This window comes from Oryza brachyantha, chromosome 4 (assembly GCF_000231095.2).
Source record: "Oryza brachyantha chromosome 4, ObraRS2, whole genome shotgun sequence".
Taxonomy (NCBI): Eukaryota; Viridiplantae; Streptophyta; class Magnoliopsida; order Poales; family Poaceae; genus Oryza; species Oryza brachyantha.
Window position 1 is genome coordinate 13,071,969 of NC_023166.2, and position 16,496 is coordinate 13,088,464.

General features: G+C 38.3%; 2 protein-coding genes across 2 annotated transcripts; both read left to right on the forward strand.

The window, feature by feature from the left end:
- The first annotated feature begins 1,959 nt into the window (after positions 1-1,959).
- Positions 1,960-4,434, forward strand: LOC102714179. Its single transcript, XM_015836556.2, has 3 exons — positions 1,960-2,356; positions 3,078-3,469; positions 3,552-4,434. The coding sequence occupies exons 1-3, from the start codon at positions 2,095-2,097 to the stop codon at positions 3,621-3,623; spliced, it is 726 nt and encodes a 241-aa protein (XP_015692042.1). The 5' UTR covers positions 1,960-2,094; the 3' UTR covers positions 3,624-4,434.
- Positions 4,435-6,629: 2,195 nt separating this feature from the next.
- LOC102714732 (ATP-dependent DNA helicase Q-like 5) lies at positions 6,630-13,505 on the forward strand. The gene is made up of 21 exons (XM_040522966.1): positions 6,630-7,619; positions 7,691-7,810; positions 7,890-7,943; positions 8,198-8,310; positions 8,504-8,716; positions 8,826-8,904; positions 9,001-9,054; positions 9,126-9,200; positions 9,300-9,353; positions 9,487-9,626; positions 9,704-9,830; positions 10,462-10,560; positions 10,803-10,858; positions 10,947-11,049; positions 11,824-11,952; positions 12,194-12,372; positions 12,498-12,522; positions 12,607-12,722; positions 12,811-13,001; positions 13,101-13,178; positions 13,278-13,505. The coding sequence occupies exons 1-19, from the start codon at positions 6,690-6,692 to the stop codon at positions 12,893-12,895; spliced, it is 2,751 nt and encodes a 916-aa protein (XP_040378900.1). The 5' UTR covers positions 6,630-6,689; the 3' UTR covers positions 12,896-13,001; positions 13,101-13,178; positions 13,278-13,505.
- The last annotated feature ends 2,991 nt before the right edge of the window (positions 13,506-16,496 follow it).

Here is a 16,496-nt window from a genome sequence, read left to right on the forward strand (position 1 = left end):
AATATAACAAATAAAACATGATTAGTTGTGCGGCTTTTTCTAGCAAGTGCATTACAGTCCATAGGAAATATGTATAGATAAGTCTTGAGATGAACCATAAAGAGTTTCCTATAAGAGTAGTAAACATTTATTTATCTATTACATTTTAATAAAAATTATTGTAAAAACTATTTAGAAGATTCTGTATAGTTATCTAAAGCGATAATTCAAAATTTGATAGAGTAAATTAGACTTGTTAGTTGCAAATGAATACATACCCACCCTTATAATCTGATTCTGATGGCTCCCGTTCGATAAGTCTGAAAGGAAAATTAGTTCTGGGCTTATAGCAATAAGCTATAAATCTGAAGGTCGAAAATACCTTCAGTAGAGCAACCCGGCTCACTCTAAGGTTTAGTATTACTTTTCTCAAAACATCATATCGGATCTTTAAATATTTAAACGAAGCACTAAATATACATAAACATTAAAACTAATTGTACAGTTATGAAGGAAATCACGAGACAAATCTTTTGAGCCTAATTAGGACTTGATTAGTCATAAGTGCTACAGTGACCAATATGTGTTAATGATGGATTAATTAGACTAAAAAAATCCGTCTTATGGTTTTTAGGTAGAATCTGAAATTTGTTTTTTTATTCGTGTCCAAAAACCCTTTCTAAAATCTGATCAAACGTTCGACGTGACCTTTTTATCAAAAGTTTTTGCCAACTAAACACCACCTAAGTTCCTAACTTTGGCTATATTGGCTGTCCAACGTATAGTCAAATTGTCATGTCGTCTTACTTTTATCAACATTACACTTATTATTTATAATATATTCTTATAAACTTAATTGATTATTATGAATGACATGCTGCATTGATATGGGTGCGATTGTATAAAGTGGTACATGCACTCATGTATAACCATGGTCAGATATACAGTTACAGTTCGTTTGTTTTTTATATCGATACAATTCTGTTGCAAAGGTTTTGTTTTCAAAATTTCGACGTATACCATTATCGTTTTCATCTCTATATTTGAATTATTTGTAAACAGAGGATACCAATCAAATGTCATATGGAAATGGAACCAACAATACTACTGAGTACCTGCTTCCCTAATCCCCCCCGGGGAGGGGGGGGGGGGGGGTAATATTTTCAGTAAAAAACAAATTAAACAAACAATAATATATAAATAAAAATTTTATATACATGTATTTAATGATTTAAAATAAAAACTAGAACATATGTTGGGATGATTTCTCTAAACACAACTTCAAAATTAAGATTAAAAATTTAAATTTTAGTTTATAAGAAAAACGGAAAACAAGGTGCAATCATGTTTTCCCCTCGATGCTAAGTTCTCTTCGAACCTGTTTAGCAAATTTTAGGGATTGTTTAGATGCTGCTAAATTTTTTAGTCCCATGTCATATCGGATGTTTGGACACTAATTTGAAGTGTTAAATATAGACTAATCAAAAAACTAATTTCATAAATGAGAGCTAATCTGCTAGACGAATTTTTTAAGCCTAATTAATCCATAATTAGCAAATGTTTACTGTAGCATCACATAGGCTAATTATGGATTAATTAGGCTCATTAGATTCGTCTCGCAAATTAGTTCAAGATTATGCATGGGTTTTATTTATAAATTACGTTTACTATTTATAATAAATGTCCAAACATCCAATGTGACTAGGGCTAAAGTTTAGCCCCTAGAAACAAACACCCTCTTAGAGCATCTCCAATAAGTCCTTTAAATTGATCAATTTGCTAAATATAGAAGATTTGAGGTTAAAACTGTAATCCGACAGAATCGGCTTCTTCCTCCCCCTGAATTTCTCGGTCGCCATTCTCCGCCCCGCGCTAGTCAAGTTTGGTGATTCGACATGGATCGCTATCACTCTCCCGCGCGTGCGTTTTGCCTGTTTCCCGCGGCCTCACGCGCCTCCCGTGTCTCGTTCGCGCCTATTTCCTCATTCCCGTGCCCAGCAATCTTCCCACACACGTCGTTCATCTGTTTCCCCACCTCGCCCTCCTCCTGCCATTCTCTGAATTGATGTGCCCAAGCACAGATTCGCCGTAGGTTCCAGCCCTGCCGGAGTCGCCATGTACCAACCACCGCTGCATCATCATTCTTCGACGACAGGTCAGGCAGAGGTAGGCAGTGATGTTGCTGGATGGTCATCTCCTATGCCTCAAACTGCGCTAGGAAGGACAGATCCACAGGCCAATCGTTTGGAGGGAGGATTGGATCACGCCGGTGTCGGACTGATGCGCCATCGCGTGGTTCCTCCTACACACTTCGATGGCCGGATGCCAGAAGAACCGTTCGAACCTGAACTAGTTGATGTGGATGAGGTCGGCAGTGGTGAGTACTTTTGTGATTGCTATTTCTTGATTCTGTCCGGTGCTATGTGCAATGTTCATGCAACGTCTTCTTGTTTCTGTAGACTGTAGAGTAATTTGGTCCTTCATGACTAGCATTCTGTTATGAGGAAACGTAATATGTGAGCACATAATCTTGATTATGTTGTCACAGTGATTGCTTTAGTAATTGATAGTCAATTAAATATTTACTATTTTCAGTCTATACATTACACTGTTAAATTAAGTATTCACTATTAACCTAGCTTAAGTAATTGCAGTATATGAGCTGTTAAATTAGGTATTCACTATTAAATTAGGTTCGTTTATTGGCACCAATGTTCACTTTACATCAGAATTTTGTACTAGTAGAAGTAAATTTTGATTCAGTACATGAAAGATCATGTAGACTAGACATGAACTAACTTCTGGAGGCTGGTTGTTCCAATATGCAAGGAGTGCTATGTAAAGCTAACTAGCTACCGAGCATCAATAGTGTGGTCTGATTAATTAGCATACATGTCTGGTGATAAAAAGTGAGCATCATCTGGTAACTAAAATTCAGTATCGTCATGCAGTGTGCAGTGTTAAATTCAGTAATGGTAGCATACAGTGTTAAATTCAGATAAGGCCAACATTCAGTAATGACAATCTGGTAGCTTATTTTGCTCTATATTTTTCAGCATTTAGTAATGTCAAATGGATGCTATTTATTTGTCTAACAGGTTCTGTTGACTATTTCACAAACCTCCTAGTGAATGACCAAGAATATAATGATCTGACACCTCCTAGTCATACAAACAATGATGATGTACCTGGAGCATCCAAAGGATCTCAGAAAAGAACCAAAAATTTCAGAGATGAGGAGGACAGACTTCTTGTGTCAGCTTGGCTTAATATTAGCATGGATCCTATTAAGGGAAGTGATCAACCACTAGGGACATATTGGAGAAGAATCCATCATTATTTTCATGCTAACAAGACATTCGAGTCAGACCGTACACATGGTTCGTTAATGAACCGTTGGGGTGTGATTCAACATGATGTGAATCTTTTTTGTGGATGTCTGTCAAAGATTGAGGCAAGAAACCAGAGTGGTTGTTCAGTTGATGACAAGGTTAGAAAGGAAACTTTGTCATGTATGTTCTTTTGTGACCTCTTCATATTCATGAACATTTTTTTGTGTGCGTTATCTATAGATTGCAAGTGCATGTGCAATGTTCAAGGCTGAAGATAGTAAGAACAAGAATTTTGCCTACATGCATTGCTGAAAAATCCTAAAGGACAAGCCCAAATGGGTGGCGTGGAAGAAGCATCGTGCTGCTAAAAAAACAGCAAGTAATAACCAGAAGCAGAAGACAGTGTTAAATTCATCTCCTGCTTCTGCCCCTGCTGGAGGTGCTGGACATGCTGAAATTACAAAAAATGCTTCAAGACCTGAAGGAAAGAAGAAAGAGAAGCAGAAGGTACGTCAACGTTCGACCATCGAAGCAGTGGACTATCTCGTGGACAAGATGAAAGAAGCTGATGTTGAGAAAGACTTGAAGAAAGCTGAGAGGTGGGAGAGAGCCTTTGATTTGCAGGAAGAGAAGATGAAATTGGATAGAGAAAAATTTGAGTTGCAAAGGGAGTTAGAAGAGGAGAGAATTCTTTGTCTTGATTTGAGCACTATGACCGACCAATAGAAGCAATTCTACGAAGGGCGCCAGAATGACATTCTTGCAAGACGTTTCGGTTGCTAGAGCGGATGTTAGTGAAGTTCAGTTTATTTTGAGCAGTGGTTGGCTATGAAACTAGTATAGTTTCCTTTAATTCAATTAGTGACCTATGAAACAAATTCGCTGAGTGCTTATTCATTCAGTATCTTTTTGGGATGATTATTATGTTCCGTAGTGTTTTAACCTGAAGAACTCTTTCTTTGCAGCTTCCTACATTTGATTATCTCTTTTTGTCATATTGGGTGCCTGTAGCACTAATGCCACTTGTGAATCTACTGAACTTCACCAATGGTCACGCCAATAAAATCTAAAATAACAATGTATTATTTGTACCAATCTGTATAGTAAATGATCAAACTTAAATTATGACAAAACCTCTTATGCCATCATGTTCCAGTGCTTCATATTAAATTGAGCTCATAAAATATGATTACACTAATCAATCTCATATAAATTTGAATGGTTGTGCCACAAGTGCTCGATTAGGTTTGCCTGAAGTCGACCGTGGGTCTCCTTGTCCTTGATCTTCTTGTAATTTTGAATGAAAGCATCAAGTTCCGGTACTTCATCGTGAGAAACTGTCACATTTTCTCCCCTGTCATCATAGTTGCAATCATATTCATTATCGTGTTCATCTCTCTCGTCCTCGATAATCATGTTATGCATTATGATGCAAGCCATCATAATATTTTCAAGTGTGTCTTCATCTCACAAACGAGCCGGTCCACGAACAATAGCAAAGCGGGATTGTAGAACCCCAAATGCTCGTTCAACATCTTTTCTACATGCTTTTTGTGCTTTGGCAAAATATTTCTTCTTATTACCTTGTGGCTCTGGAATGGTCTTCACAAAAGTGGCCCATGACGGATATATACCATCTGCTAGATAATAGCCCATGGAATAATCATTTTCATTGATGTTGTAATTAACTTGTGGACCTTCCCCCTCAGCAAGCCTTGCAAATATAGGCAATATGTGAAGAACGTTGACGTCATTGTGAGAACCAGGCATTTCAAAGAATGCATGCCATATCCACAAATCTTTCGAAGCAACTGCTTCTAGTATAATTGTAGGCTCCTTCTTATGACCCCTGTACATGCCATGCAGTCGGACAATTTTTCCAACTCCAATGCATACAATATATGGACCCAAGCATACCAGGAAAACCTCTACTCGCTCCAATTTTAAGTAATCTAGCAGTATCTTGTTCATTAGGCAATCTCATGTACTCTGTTCCAAAGACCTCAATAACAGCTACAACAAACTTTCTCAAAGCTTCCAGAGCAGTACTCTCACCAATACGAATGTACTCATCCAAAGCATCAGCCGCTCCTCCATAAGCTAACATCCGAAACGCCGCAACGACCTTCTGCAAACAAGATAATCCTAGAGTACCGCTGCATTTCTCTTTTGCACGAAATAGTTGTCATGTTCCTCAACAGCATTCATTATACGCAAAAAAACATGTCGCCTCATCCGAAACCTATATCACGACACAATAAAATTATTTAGTCACACTGAAATACAAGGAACACAAAAATTCAATAAAACACGGTACAAAACATACATACCTCCGTCTAAAAAGCTTTGGTCCAAAGGTAGGATTGTCCGAGAAATAATCTTTAAAAAGAAGGTTGTGCCACATCAGTCTGTCATGATCAACTACGTCATGTCCCTCGATAGAACCTATTCGACCTGGATGATTAAGTGAATCCTCAACTAGTATGTGTGCGGCAACACGAAAAACTTTCTGCTCATCATCCGAAGAGGAATGCATCAATTCATCCATTACAAACTGATTGAATTCATCATCTAAATCCATACTTTAGAAGTTGATTTTCCCTATAAAACAGATCAACCAAGTAACAATTCATACAAAACGTTGGCATGAAAGACAATTCAAAATGTACGTAACTTGGACATACCTTGTCGCGGGCAGGCAATATGGCGTCGTCAGCATGAATCCATTGTAAGGCGATCACTGGCGTCCAGCTATTACCAAGGCGTCGTCCTGTGATTCAATCACCCAGGCAATCATCGGCGTCTAGCTTACGTATATGTGATTTTCAATTGGCCAGGCGATTGAGCTTGTTCTGTTCATACGCGGCGGCGGCGGCGGCTGCTATCCGATCCGTATTTTGTTTGCTGATTGGATTAAAGAAAAGGAATATGACGTGGAGTAGGTTTTAAAATATGGAGAGTCAACATTTATCTGTTCTGTTGGTCTTGTCCATAGTTTTAGGATGTTTTATTTTTTTAGAAAGAGGTACCAACACTAAATTTAGCTAATTGGATAAAATTTCTGTTAGAGATGCTCTTAGCACTACCTTCATTTTATATTGTAAAATTTTATAATATATTAGATTTATTATTTTCGATCCATATACACGATATTTATATATGTTTTAATTTTGTTTGACGTTGGTTCGTAATATAAATAAAGACGGAGGTAGTAGCATACGTATAGATCGAAAGAGCAGAGACGCCAACCGCCGCACCGTAGCGAGCTTGCGCGCCAATATTTTCTTTGTTTTCTCAAATCTCCCTCCAATTCCTTCCTCTTACTCCTTCCTCGTCGGCCGGCCCGCGCCACAAGCTCAGCAGCCGCCGCCTCCGGAGATGTACTCCCCGCCCCACGCCGCCGACTCCGACTCCGAGGGCTCCCTCCTGTCCGACGTCTCCGCCTCCCCGCCACGCCGCCGCTCGCCGCCTCGCCCATCTCCGCCTGCGCCACCGCCCAAGCGCCGTCCTAGGCCCGCCCCTACCCCTACCCCTACCCCAGCGCCCAAGCCCAAGGTCAAGCGCACGCCGTCCGCTGTCCCCGCCCCGCCGCCTGCGATCCGGGCCGCCGCGCTCTCCGACCCGCATGGACTCGCCGCGCGCATTGCCGCCGGCCCCGCTGTTACCGCGGCGTCCAGCACGGTCTCCTCCTCGTCTTTCCGCCGTCTCGTCCAGTCGCGCAACCCCTCCTTCGATCCGTCCACCGCCTTCACGGCTCCAGCCGCTGCCCCCTCCGAGGTGCCAAGCGCCGCGCCATGCCTGGCCCCGGCCACCGAAGCGCCGCCGCAGGCCAGGCCCAAGCGGATGCACCCCAATTCAGTGTCGGAGGTACCCGCCGCGACGGCGGCGGAGCAGCCGAAGCGGCCAAGAGGGGGATCCGAGGGCAACTTCGTGCGGCTCAACATCAACGGGTACGGCCGGAAGAGGACTTTCAAGAATGCGCAGGCCAGGCGCTCGACGAAATACCGCTCCTGGCGGCGGCAACGCGCCGCCGGTGCAGTACCACGGGCCCAGGGCGACGAAGAAGGGGAGTTTGTGGCGGAGGCCCTGCTGGAACGGGAGAAGAAGGCAGCTAGCGATAGTGTTTTGGAGGCTGTCGAGAGTGTGAGAGAGGACCCATCGGAGCAAAATCTCCAGAGCTTGCTGAAGGCAGCATATGGGTTCGATTCGTTCCGTGATGGGCAGCTTGAGGCGATCCAGAATGTTGTTGCAGGGGAGTCAACAATGCTTGTGCTGCCCACTGGTGCTGGCAAATCGCTATGCTATCAGGTGTGCTGCAAAATCTGAGCCATTGAGTTTGTATTGGTCAGTGCTGAAAAGTTGATGATGCTGTTTTTCAGGTGCCTGCTATGATTTTGCCTGGACTGACACTGGTGGTGAGTCCACTCCTTTCCTTGATGATTGATCAATTGAGGAAGCTCCCTGCATTTCTACCAGGCGGTCTTCTTGGTAGCAGTCAGGTAAAGGCAAAATGTTTACAGTGCTGCTAGTTCTATTCATTCTTATTTTGACTATTGCAACATTATTTCATTTGTCCAGACGTCTGATGAGTTTCATGATACGCTACAAAGGCTGCGTGCAGGGGAAATAAAGGTACAATTTCCTTAATCCCATTCCTGTGTAGTATAAGCATTCTCCAGTGACTACAGCCTTGATGTTGCCTTATCTAGATAACATTTCCTGACTAGATTTATCATTTCTTTAAATTTGGTTTTTTCCATTGCTGAGTAATCGGAACATTTATAACAGGAGGAACCAATGTGTTTTTGTATGCTTCAACATTTTGCTCTAGCGCTATTGGCATGCAATTTGCTTGGCGTGCTGATTTTTTTTTCTATTTGAATTAGGTGCTTTTTGTTTCCCCTGAGAGATTCTTGAACGAAGAATTTCTCTTGATATTCAGGGACACACTACCAATATCTCTTGTGGCGATTGATGAAGCCCATTGCATTTCTGAATGGTGAGCTTACTTAAAAACACATGATACTTCCTTACAGTTGGTGGTACCGCGTTTTTACTATTTGCTCACATCATTTTTGTGATACAGTCTGTTAATTTCTCCTTTGTTTTCTTTTCCTAGTTTATTATGCATTTGCAGGTGTAGTGTTAGAAAACTTTCTAAGTTTATATCTTAATCCTGATTGGATGTACAGGTCACATAATTTCAGACCTTCATATCTGAGGCTTCGAGCATCACTGCTTCGGAGAAAGCTGAACGTTCAATGTATTCTTGCAATGACTGCAACTGCAACAACCCAAACCTTGGAGGAGATAATGAATGCCTTGGAAATACCATCTGGTAATCTCATCCAAATGTCTCAAATAAGGGAAAACCTACAGCTGTCTATCAGCACAAGTGATAACAGGCATGCCGCTTTTCTTCACACTCTTGAACTCAACAATGCCAATTTAATATGTGTTTGCATGTGAAAGGAGGTATACTACCTGGTTTTAACAGAATTTATACATATGCAGACTAAAGGATTTGATTTTGTTACTGAAGTCTTCCCCTTTTGTTGACATGAAAAGTATTATTGTCTATTGCAAGTTTCAGGTCAGTTTTTTCCCCTAGAGATGGTCCACACTCTATGTGCCTAAATTTGAATGCAGTATGTGAAGTATTGACCCCTTCTTTAATTGTTGTAAACAGGCAGAAACTGATTTTGTCTCGAAGTACTTGTGTGATAACAACATTACTTCCAAGGTTGACATTGATCTTTAGCTTGCTAGAAAGTTGTTGCGCCTATTTTAATTGCATATTCTATTGTTCTATAGAGCTATCATAGTGGACTTCTGATGAAGAACAGGAGCCGTGTACAGGAGCTCTTTTGCTCTAACAAAATAAGAGTGGTATATTGTTGCTTTTCTAGTTCTTTGCCATGACCTTTTGCTATCAATGTGTTATGTTGGACTAGATGTCTAACATTGTTTTCCCATCCCTGAGTAAAGGTTGTTGCAACTGTGGCATTTGGCATGGGTCTTGATAAGAGTGACGTCGAAGGGGTATGTATATACATACATTATATATTCAATCTGCGGAATAGAATAAAAATGAAAAGCACATGTTTCTAGCTCATAACATCAAGCATAACTAAATTATGTTAATGGACTGAGTCAAGCATTCTACCCTTAAAAGGTGATTCACTATAGCCTGCCAGAAAGCTTAGAAGAATACATCCAGGAAACTGGCCGTGCTGGGAGGGATGGACGGTTATCACACTGTCATCTACTTCTTGATTCAGCGACATTCTATAAAATCCGTAGTCTTTCACACAGGTGAATATTTTTCCTAATCTACATGCTGTTTGCCACACTTTTTCTATAATTTGACCCTGAGAACACTTTCTTGGCAGTGATGGTGTTGATGGATATGCAATGAGCAAATTTCTTTACCAGATATTTTCCTCTGAAAACACAACAGGATGTATTTGTTCCTTGGTTAAAGAGTTGACCTCACGCAAGTTTGATATAAAGGAAGAGGTTTGCATCTGCTTTTCTGGCCAGCATGCACCTAGTTTCTTATGCCATATAACTCATCTTACCACCTACATAGGCCTAGCTGGCCTGCACTATGTTATACTGAACGAGTCCAATGGATACCAATCTTTTTGGTACATCTGGTTGATGTCTGTTTGCTGTGCTCTGTAAGAATTGCAACTCCACTAAATTTTATTTCTGAGGTTAAATGATGACTTTACCTGTATTAGTAGGTAAGCTATCTAGCTTTCAATTTTTCATAACATCATAGAAAGATCTTGCAGTATCCTGTCCCAAGCATATTCCAGCGTTTAATTTGTGGCAGCTGTTTCCACATGCTATTAATCTTGTAATTGTTATTCAGTAAAGCCACATTGTCACTCCACGTAATGGGAATCAAATATAGTTCATATGGATGCTCATGAATACTACAAAAGAATACCATTTTATAGTCTGTTCTACGAAGCCGTTAAATAGTGTTCTTAATCCAGCCTTCCTTCTCCTATCTTCTGCATTTACTTTTTTTACACCTATCTCAAAGCCGTTTAGTTCCTAACTAACTGGAAACTTAAATAGTCCTGCGGCAAACTTTCTGATTCATTGACCTTCTCTTCTTATTTTTCTGACAATGCAGGTGCTTTTGACAATTCTCACTCAGCTGGAAATTGGTGATCAGCAATACATCCGATTACTTCCTCAGTTCAGTGTTACCTGCACATTGTATTTTCACAAGGTACATCACATGCTTTTCTAGTGATCAGAACCTCTTTTGACGTGTCTATAAAGTAATAAAGAGTTTGGTTGACATGCTCTTTTGATGATCTCGGTGTCTGTAGCAATGAGTGTTCTTAATTGTTCAGGAGATATCATCAGTTAGACACTCAGTACCATGGCTTACCCTCACTTGAAAAATTAGATGGACTTACCATGTTCACTTTTATTTTGTCAAGCTAATATTCGTTTACATTGATGCAGACATCACCACAACTGCTTGCTGACAAGGATATACTAATTAGATCGGTTTTAAATAGGTATAATACCACCAGGTTTTGTTTCCAAATTTTTCTCGAACCTGCTACACATATCTAATACCAATGCTGAATTCATGGAAAAAAGCAGATCAGAGATGAAGGATGGACATTATATCTTTGACACACCAAGAATTGCTAATGATCTGAAGATCACTATGAATGAAGTATTTGACCACCTGCATAAATTAAAGGTTTGCCTGAACCTAGTAATCATTTTAGTAGCCCTTTTTTTTTTCTGAATTTGCTAGAATGTTGGGGAAACTCTTTTAAACCCTCGAAGAGATATCACTCATTTCTTGCATGTCATCTATATGGTTATCAAAATTTTTTGATAAGATAGATTAATTTGTGATATATCACTACACAAACATGCAAGATCAAATTTGATTTCTACAAGTTGCAACAAAAAAAAAAGACTCTGAATATGCTTATAGTAACCAGAGTTTAATTTGTTGTTTTTGTTACAACTTATAGATGTCGAATTTAAACATACATGTTTGTGGAGTGATACATCACATATTAATCCATGTTGTTAAATATTTTATAATTATTTGGATGACATACAAAAACGAGGGAACATCCCCTCAAGAGATTAGAGTCCATTTCTGGAATGCTGTTTGAATTACATCATCTGTTGCAATTATTTTTAGAGAAAGGACAGGAGCTCTGCCTGGTGTGTTAAAAGCATCATCTGTTGCAAGAATAACAACTTGTTGCTAGTTGCTATGTCACATGCTAAACTAACCTTATTATCAACTTGTTAACATCCAGTTGCTTGCATATGTTCTAGCAGCCTCTTGCTCTAACAGTTGTCTTAGACTTGGTTATTGCTGTCCCTATGCAGAATTAAGTATTCTAAGCTTGTTGCTTGGTTGTGAGAACCATTGCCCATTTTTCTTCTTTGATCGTGTTGCAAATATGTATATGTTGAAGCCTTGAACTTTCTATCTTCCTCTGTTAATTAGTTTTCAGGAGAAGTTTCATTTGAATTGAAAGACCCTGCCTACTGTTATGTGATCTTGTGGAGGCCAGATGACGTCAATGCTCTTTCAACAAATCTCACGAAATGGCTTTCTGAAGTTGAGAGCTCAAAGGTGCTTCTTAAGTTTCCTTCTGAATATTCATTTCTCTTCATATTGTAACCACTGATCTTCAGTGCACAAGTTATGATTTCTTTTTTTGAGGATAATAGTTTGTTATATAAATGAATGACAGTTTGGTCTTAGGACTGCTATAAAAATGATCTTAGTTATTTTCAGCAAGAAAACAAATTCAATGAAAGTAGAGTGAAAATAAGTCGGATGTACTGATTCCTGGAGCTTTCTGTTTAAACAGATCAGGAAATTAGATGCTATGTTTGCTCTTGCAAACTTTGCTGTAAATGGGTGTAAAAGGACTGGTGGATGCACTGGTTCCCAGCACACTCCGTGCATTCAAAAGAAGATTATGGAATACTTCAGCAAGGGTGACGGCACATCAGAGAGTGGTTGCAGCACTCAGTTGCAGAAGAGCAGGTTTCTGGTTTCTTTGAGCCTTTTTCCAGATAGAACTTAAGAGAGCATAACTTTGCCATTTGTTTCTTGTTATGTTTCAATCTAAAAATTTCTGTGACTGAAACATTTTATTTGACATTTTGCAGCCCATTCTTGCAAGCCGATATAAAGGTAAGTACTAATGATGAGGATACATTTCCCTTGTGATTTTGTATTAGTGCAATAGTTCTGAATATATCTCCACCATACTGCTAGGTGTTTATTCAAAGCAACTCATTCGCAAAATTCACCCCGAGAGCTGTTGCAAGGATCATGCACGGCATCTCGAGCCCTGCTTTCCCGTCTGCCACTTGGTCCAAAAATCACTTCTGGTCTGTTTATCTGTCTGCCTTTTATGATAGATATTCATACATTTCCGCTTCTGCTTATTTACCTGACGGACTGAATGTATGTTTACAGGGGACGTTATGTGGAGGTTGATTTTCCGTTGGTCATGGAAGCAGCCAAAGCTGAGCTGGTTAAACTTGTTGGAAAAGGAGAATAGTCTTAGTACCTGGCGATCAAGAACAGCTCTTGCCCAGCTACCTGTACATACTCGCATGCTTGCAAGTGACTGCAGCCACCAAATCAAATATAGACATCTAAAAGAGGTCTGCGCCCACTGCACTGTTTGTACTACAGTCCCGGGCGTCCATTGTCGTACGCTTGACAGTTGACGCTGATTGCAATTTTTCCCTCATCTCTTACAGGCCGTAAAGAAGACATTGCTGCTCTACAGACTACAGCAAGCATCCTTCTGCAGCAAAAGACCCAAGATTTGCCTCAAGGTGAAATCAGCAATGGTTTCTCATCAAGCTGGCTAAGATATTTGGTACGATTCAACCATTTAACTGAGATTGCTAGCACTGGGGAATACATTTCTGTAGCTTGCCTCAAGGTGAAATCTACAGAAAGGTACGATTCAATATGGAGCAAGAATGGAGTGTCGCGGAAGTAACAGTCAGAAAGCAGAACCATTCTTCTACAGAAAACACTGCTCCATATCTGTTCTTTTTCACTGCCCTTTTTGATTCAAAAAGGGAATAAAAAGGTAGGCCATCTTCTAGTTTTTTCATGAAAAATGCGAAACGATATATTTATAAATAAAACTTTTAAACATGTGCTCTTAGCAATCTAAAAACAAATGCTGAAAAATGACAATCCTAAAATCATCTTTAAATTTAATGTTAAAAATTTAAATTTAAATTATAAATATAAGCATAAGTGAAAAGATAAAGATAAAATTTTTTTAATCATCCGTTTGAAGATAGACGTCCGGCACTCATGACAAACCTCGTACAAAATACTACCTTCGTAGCCGTTGACTTTTTTATACATGTTTGACTAGTTGACTTATTTAAAAAATTTACATAATTATTAATTAGTTTTATATTATTTCATTTATTGTTAAATATATTTTTATGCATATATATATAGCTTTACATATTTTACATAAAAATTTAAATAAGACGAATAGTCAAACTATATTAAAAAGTCAACGGCGTTAAATATTTAGAAGAAGTATGGGGTTGTTTAGATGGGGCTAAACTTTTTAGCCTCATATCACATCGGATGTTTTTACACTAATTTGAAGTATTAAACTTAGACTAATAAAAAAACTAATTTCATAAATAAGAGCTAATTCATGAGATGAATTTTTTAAGCCTAATTAATTCATATTAGAGCATGTTTACTGTAGCATTACATAGACTAATTGTGTATTAATTAGGCTCAATAGATTCGTCTTGCGAATTAGTCCAAGATTATGAATGAGTTTTATTAATAATTTATGTTTACTATAATAATAATAATAATAATAATAATAATAATAATAATAATAATAATAATAATAATAATAATCTATATCTATATCTATACTATTATAAAAAAGAATAATGACTCTGCCTATACCTTTCGTCTGTCGTTTCGGCGTCTAACCACGGCCGAGTCGGTCACCGATCGCCGCGGCGTCTGTTTTCGCCGTTTTGTCATCCGTGTTTTATCGTGTTGTATTAATCTATAAATAAATATCGCGCTCAACTACGGCTCTGTGTCCTGGTGGAAGAGGTGTTGGTCTCATACGAGATGTGGGTTCGATCCCCGTTGAGATATTTTGTATTTTAACTTCTTTTTCCAGCGGTAGCCATCCGTTTCTCCGTGTGCGTGCACATCGTCAATCAGTAAAGTGAGTCAATTTACCTTTATTTATTTTTTAGAAAAACTGAAATTGTAAATTTGATTTTTTGCAATAGCTTCAGGGTTCTGCTTTTTTAAAAAACAAACCAAACAGATATTTCGCCTAAACCGAACTTAAAAATCCACATTCAATTCATATCCGTTTTGATTTTACCGTTATAGAATTGCATAATTTATTTTTCAAACTTATTTTCAAAGTTTATTTTAGTGCGCACAATTAAAATTAACTTCACGCAATGTAACACATGTGCATTTTTGTTTTATATATATAACTATTATAAAAATTAAAAGTGATTCTACGTGACTTCTGTTGCAGATGTCAAAAATAAGCAAATAAAGCTTGTTAGCTCATATGGTTAGAGTGATGTCCGTTATATAAAAAAACATCAGTTTTATGTTCTTTATCTACGTAAGTATTTTTTTATGTTTCTTTACACATTCTCATTTTTTTGTATTTTGTATTTTTTACATTTTCTCATTTTTATGCGTTTTTCTACACAATCTCTTTTTTTGTGTTTTTCTACATATAATTATTTATGTAGAAACTTTTCATATGTTTTCTACTCATTCTCATTTTTATGTGTTTTTCTATATAATTTGATTTTTTTTGTGTTTTCTCTACTCAAATTTTAATTTGGTTGCATCAAATAAAAATTTAAAGGGAGTAGTAATTAGAGGAATTGGTTGAAAATCATATAACAGGGTTCAATGTAGCATCTCAAACCAACTATATATGATTACAATTTACTATTCATAACTTGATATTTAATTATTTTTATAATTTATTTAATCTAAATAATTAAAATTAACTTGACTTGGTGTAACGCACTGGTATTTTTCTAGTAATAATAATAATAAGTGTCTAAATATTTGATGAGATAATAGGTTAAACTTTAGCCCTTGTTTCAAACCGACCCTATATCTGTTTAGAAATTGAAGTAGGACTGGACGGTAATGTGCGCGCGCGCGCTTCGTCCTATTCGGCGGCCTCTCGCTAAACTTGCGCGCAGCTAGCTTCACGTGGGCTCGCGCTGGCGCTCGCTCTAGGAGACGGGGCATGCCGCATGCGGTACGTACCGGGACCTGGCGCGTCGGAGTGATTGCTCGTGGCCCCGTGGGCTCGTCGGTTCGCTGGATCTGAACCGTGGTGGGGTGGATGATTGCTTGTTTCATTCTGTCACCCGATGTTCTCCTTTCGGTTTAGGTTTGTAAGCTAAAATTTAATTTTTTATCTTAAATTTAAAGTAGATTTTAATTTTTTTAATAAAGTTGATTTTTTATATTGATTTTTATATGGTTAAGAATATTTATAAACTATTTTTTGTTTGTAAATATGTCAATGTACTTTTTTTTATGTAAAAGTTAAACGATCACCTTGTAGCTGCTGCTGTAGCTGACCCTACGTCTAAACTCTAAGAGGTTATTTTTTTTCTTGTTGAAGGTCATCTTTTATATATATAATCTTAGTGATCATGATGTTAAGATTGAAAAATAAATAACGATAAAAAACTTTAAATTTAACGTTAAAAATTTAAATTTTAGCTTATGAATATAAACAAAAAAAATAAAAGATGTGCATACCGAGGAAGGTTGTGATTCTTGCAACTAGCTTATTCATAGTTCTTTTCTTAATTTGACATATATGTTTTTTGAACTATTAATCATTTTTTTAAAATACATATTCAAGCATAAAAAAAAGTAGTTAACAAAAATCCAAAAAAAAATCGTCTTATATCTTATTTCCACACCATCACCGTCTGTGTGCGGTGAGGCGAACCATGGGCGGCCACCTAAACGATGAGCTAGCCAGGATGGCACGACAATGCGTGCTTTAGCCGTAGGCCATGTGTTAGCACTTAGCAGCAGTTTAATGTTGCGATTTAAAACCACCGAAAACGAAGCCAACCGTG

Coding starts and splice junctions, on each gene's coding strand:
- LOC102714179 (XM_015836556.2), top strand. CDS start 2,095: ATGTACCAACCACCGCTGCATCATCATTCTTCGACGACAGGTCAGGCA. Junction 2,357..3,077: donor TGTGGATGAGGTCGGCAGTG/GTGAGTACTTTT, acceptor TTTGTCTAACAG/GTTCTGTTGACTATTTCACA. Junction 3,470..3,551: donor GTTGTTCAGTTGATGACAAG/GTTAGAAAGGAA, acceptor CGTTATCTATAG/ATTGCAAGTGCATGTGCAAT.
- LOC102714732 (XM_040522966.1), top strand. CDS start 6,690: ATGTACTCCCCGCCCCACGCCGCCGACTCCGACTCCGAGGGCTCCCTC. Junction 8,905..9,000: donor TTGTCTATTGCAAGTTTCAG/GTCAGTTTTTTC, acceptor TGTTGTAAACAG/GCAGAAACTGATTTTGTCTC. Junction 12,723..12,810: donor TGGTCCAAAAATCACTTCTG/GTCTGTTTATCT, acceptor GTATGTTTACAG/GGGACGTTATGTGGAGGTTG.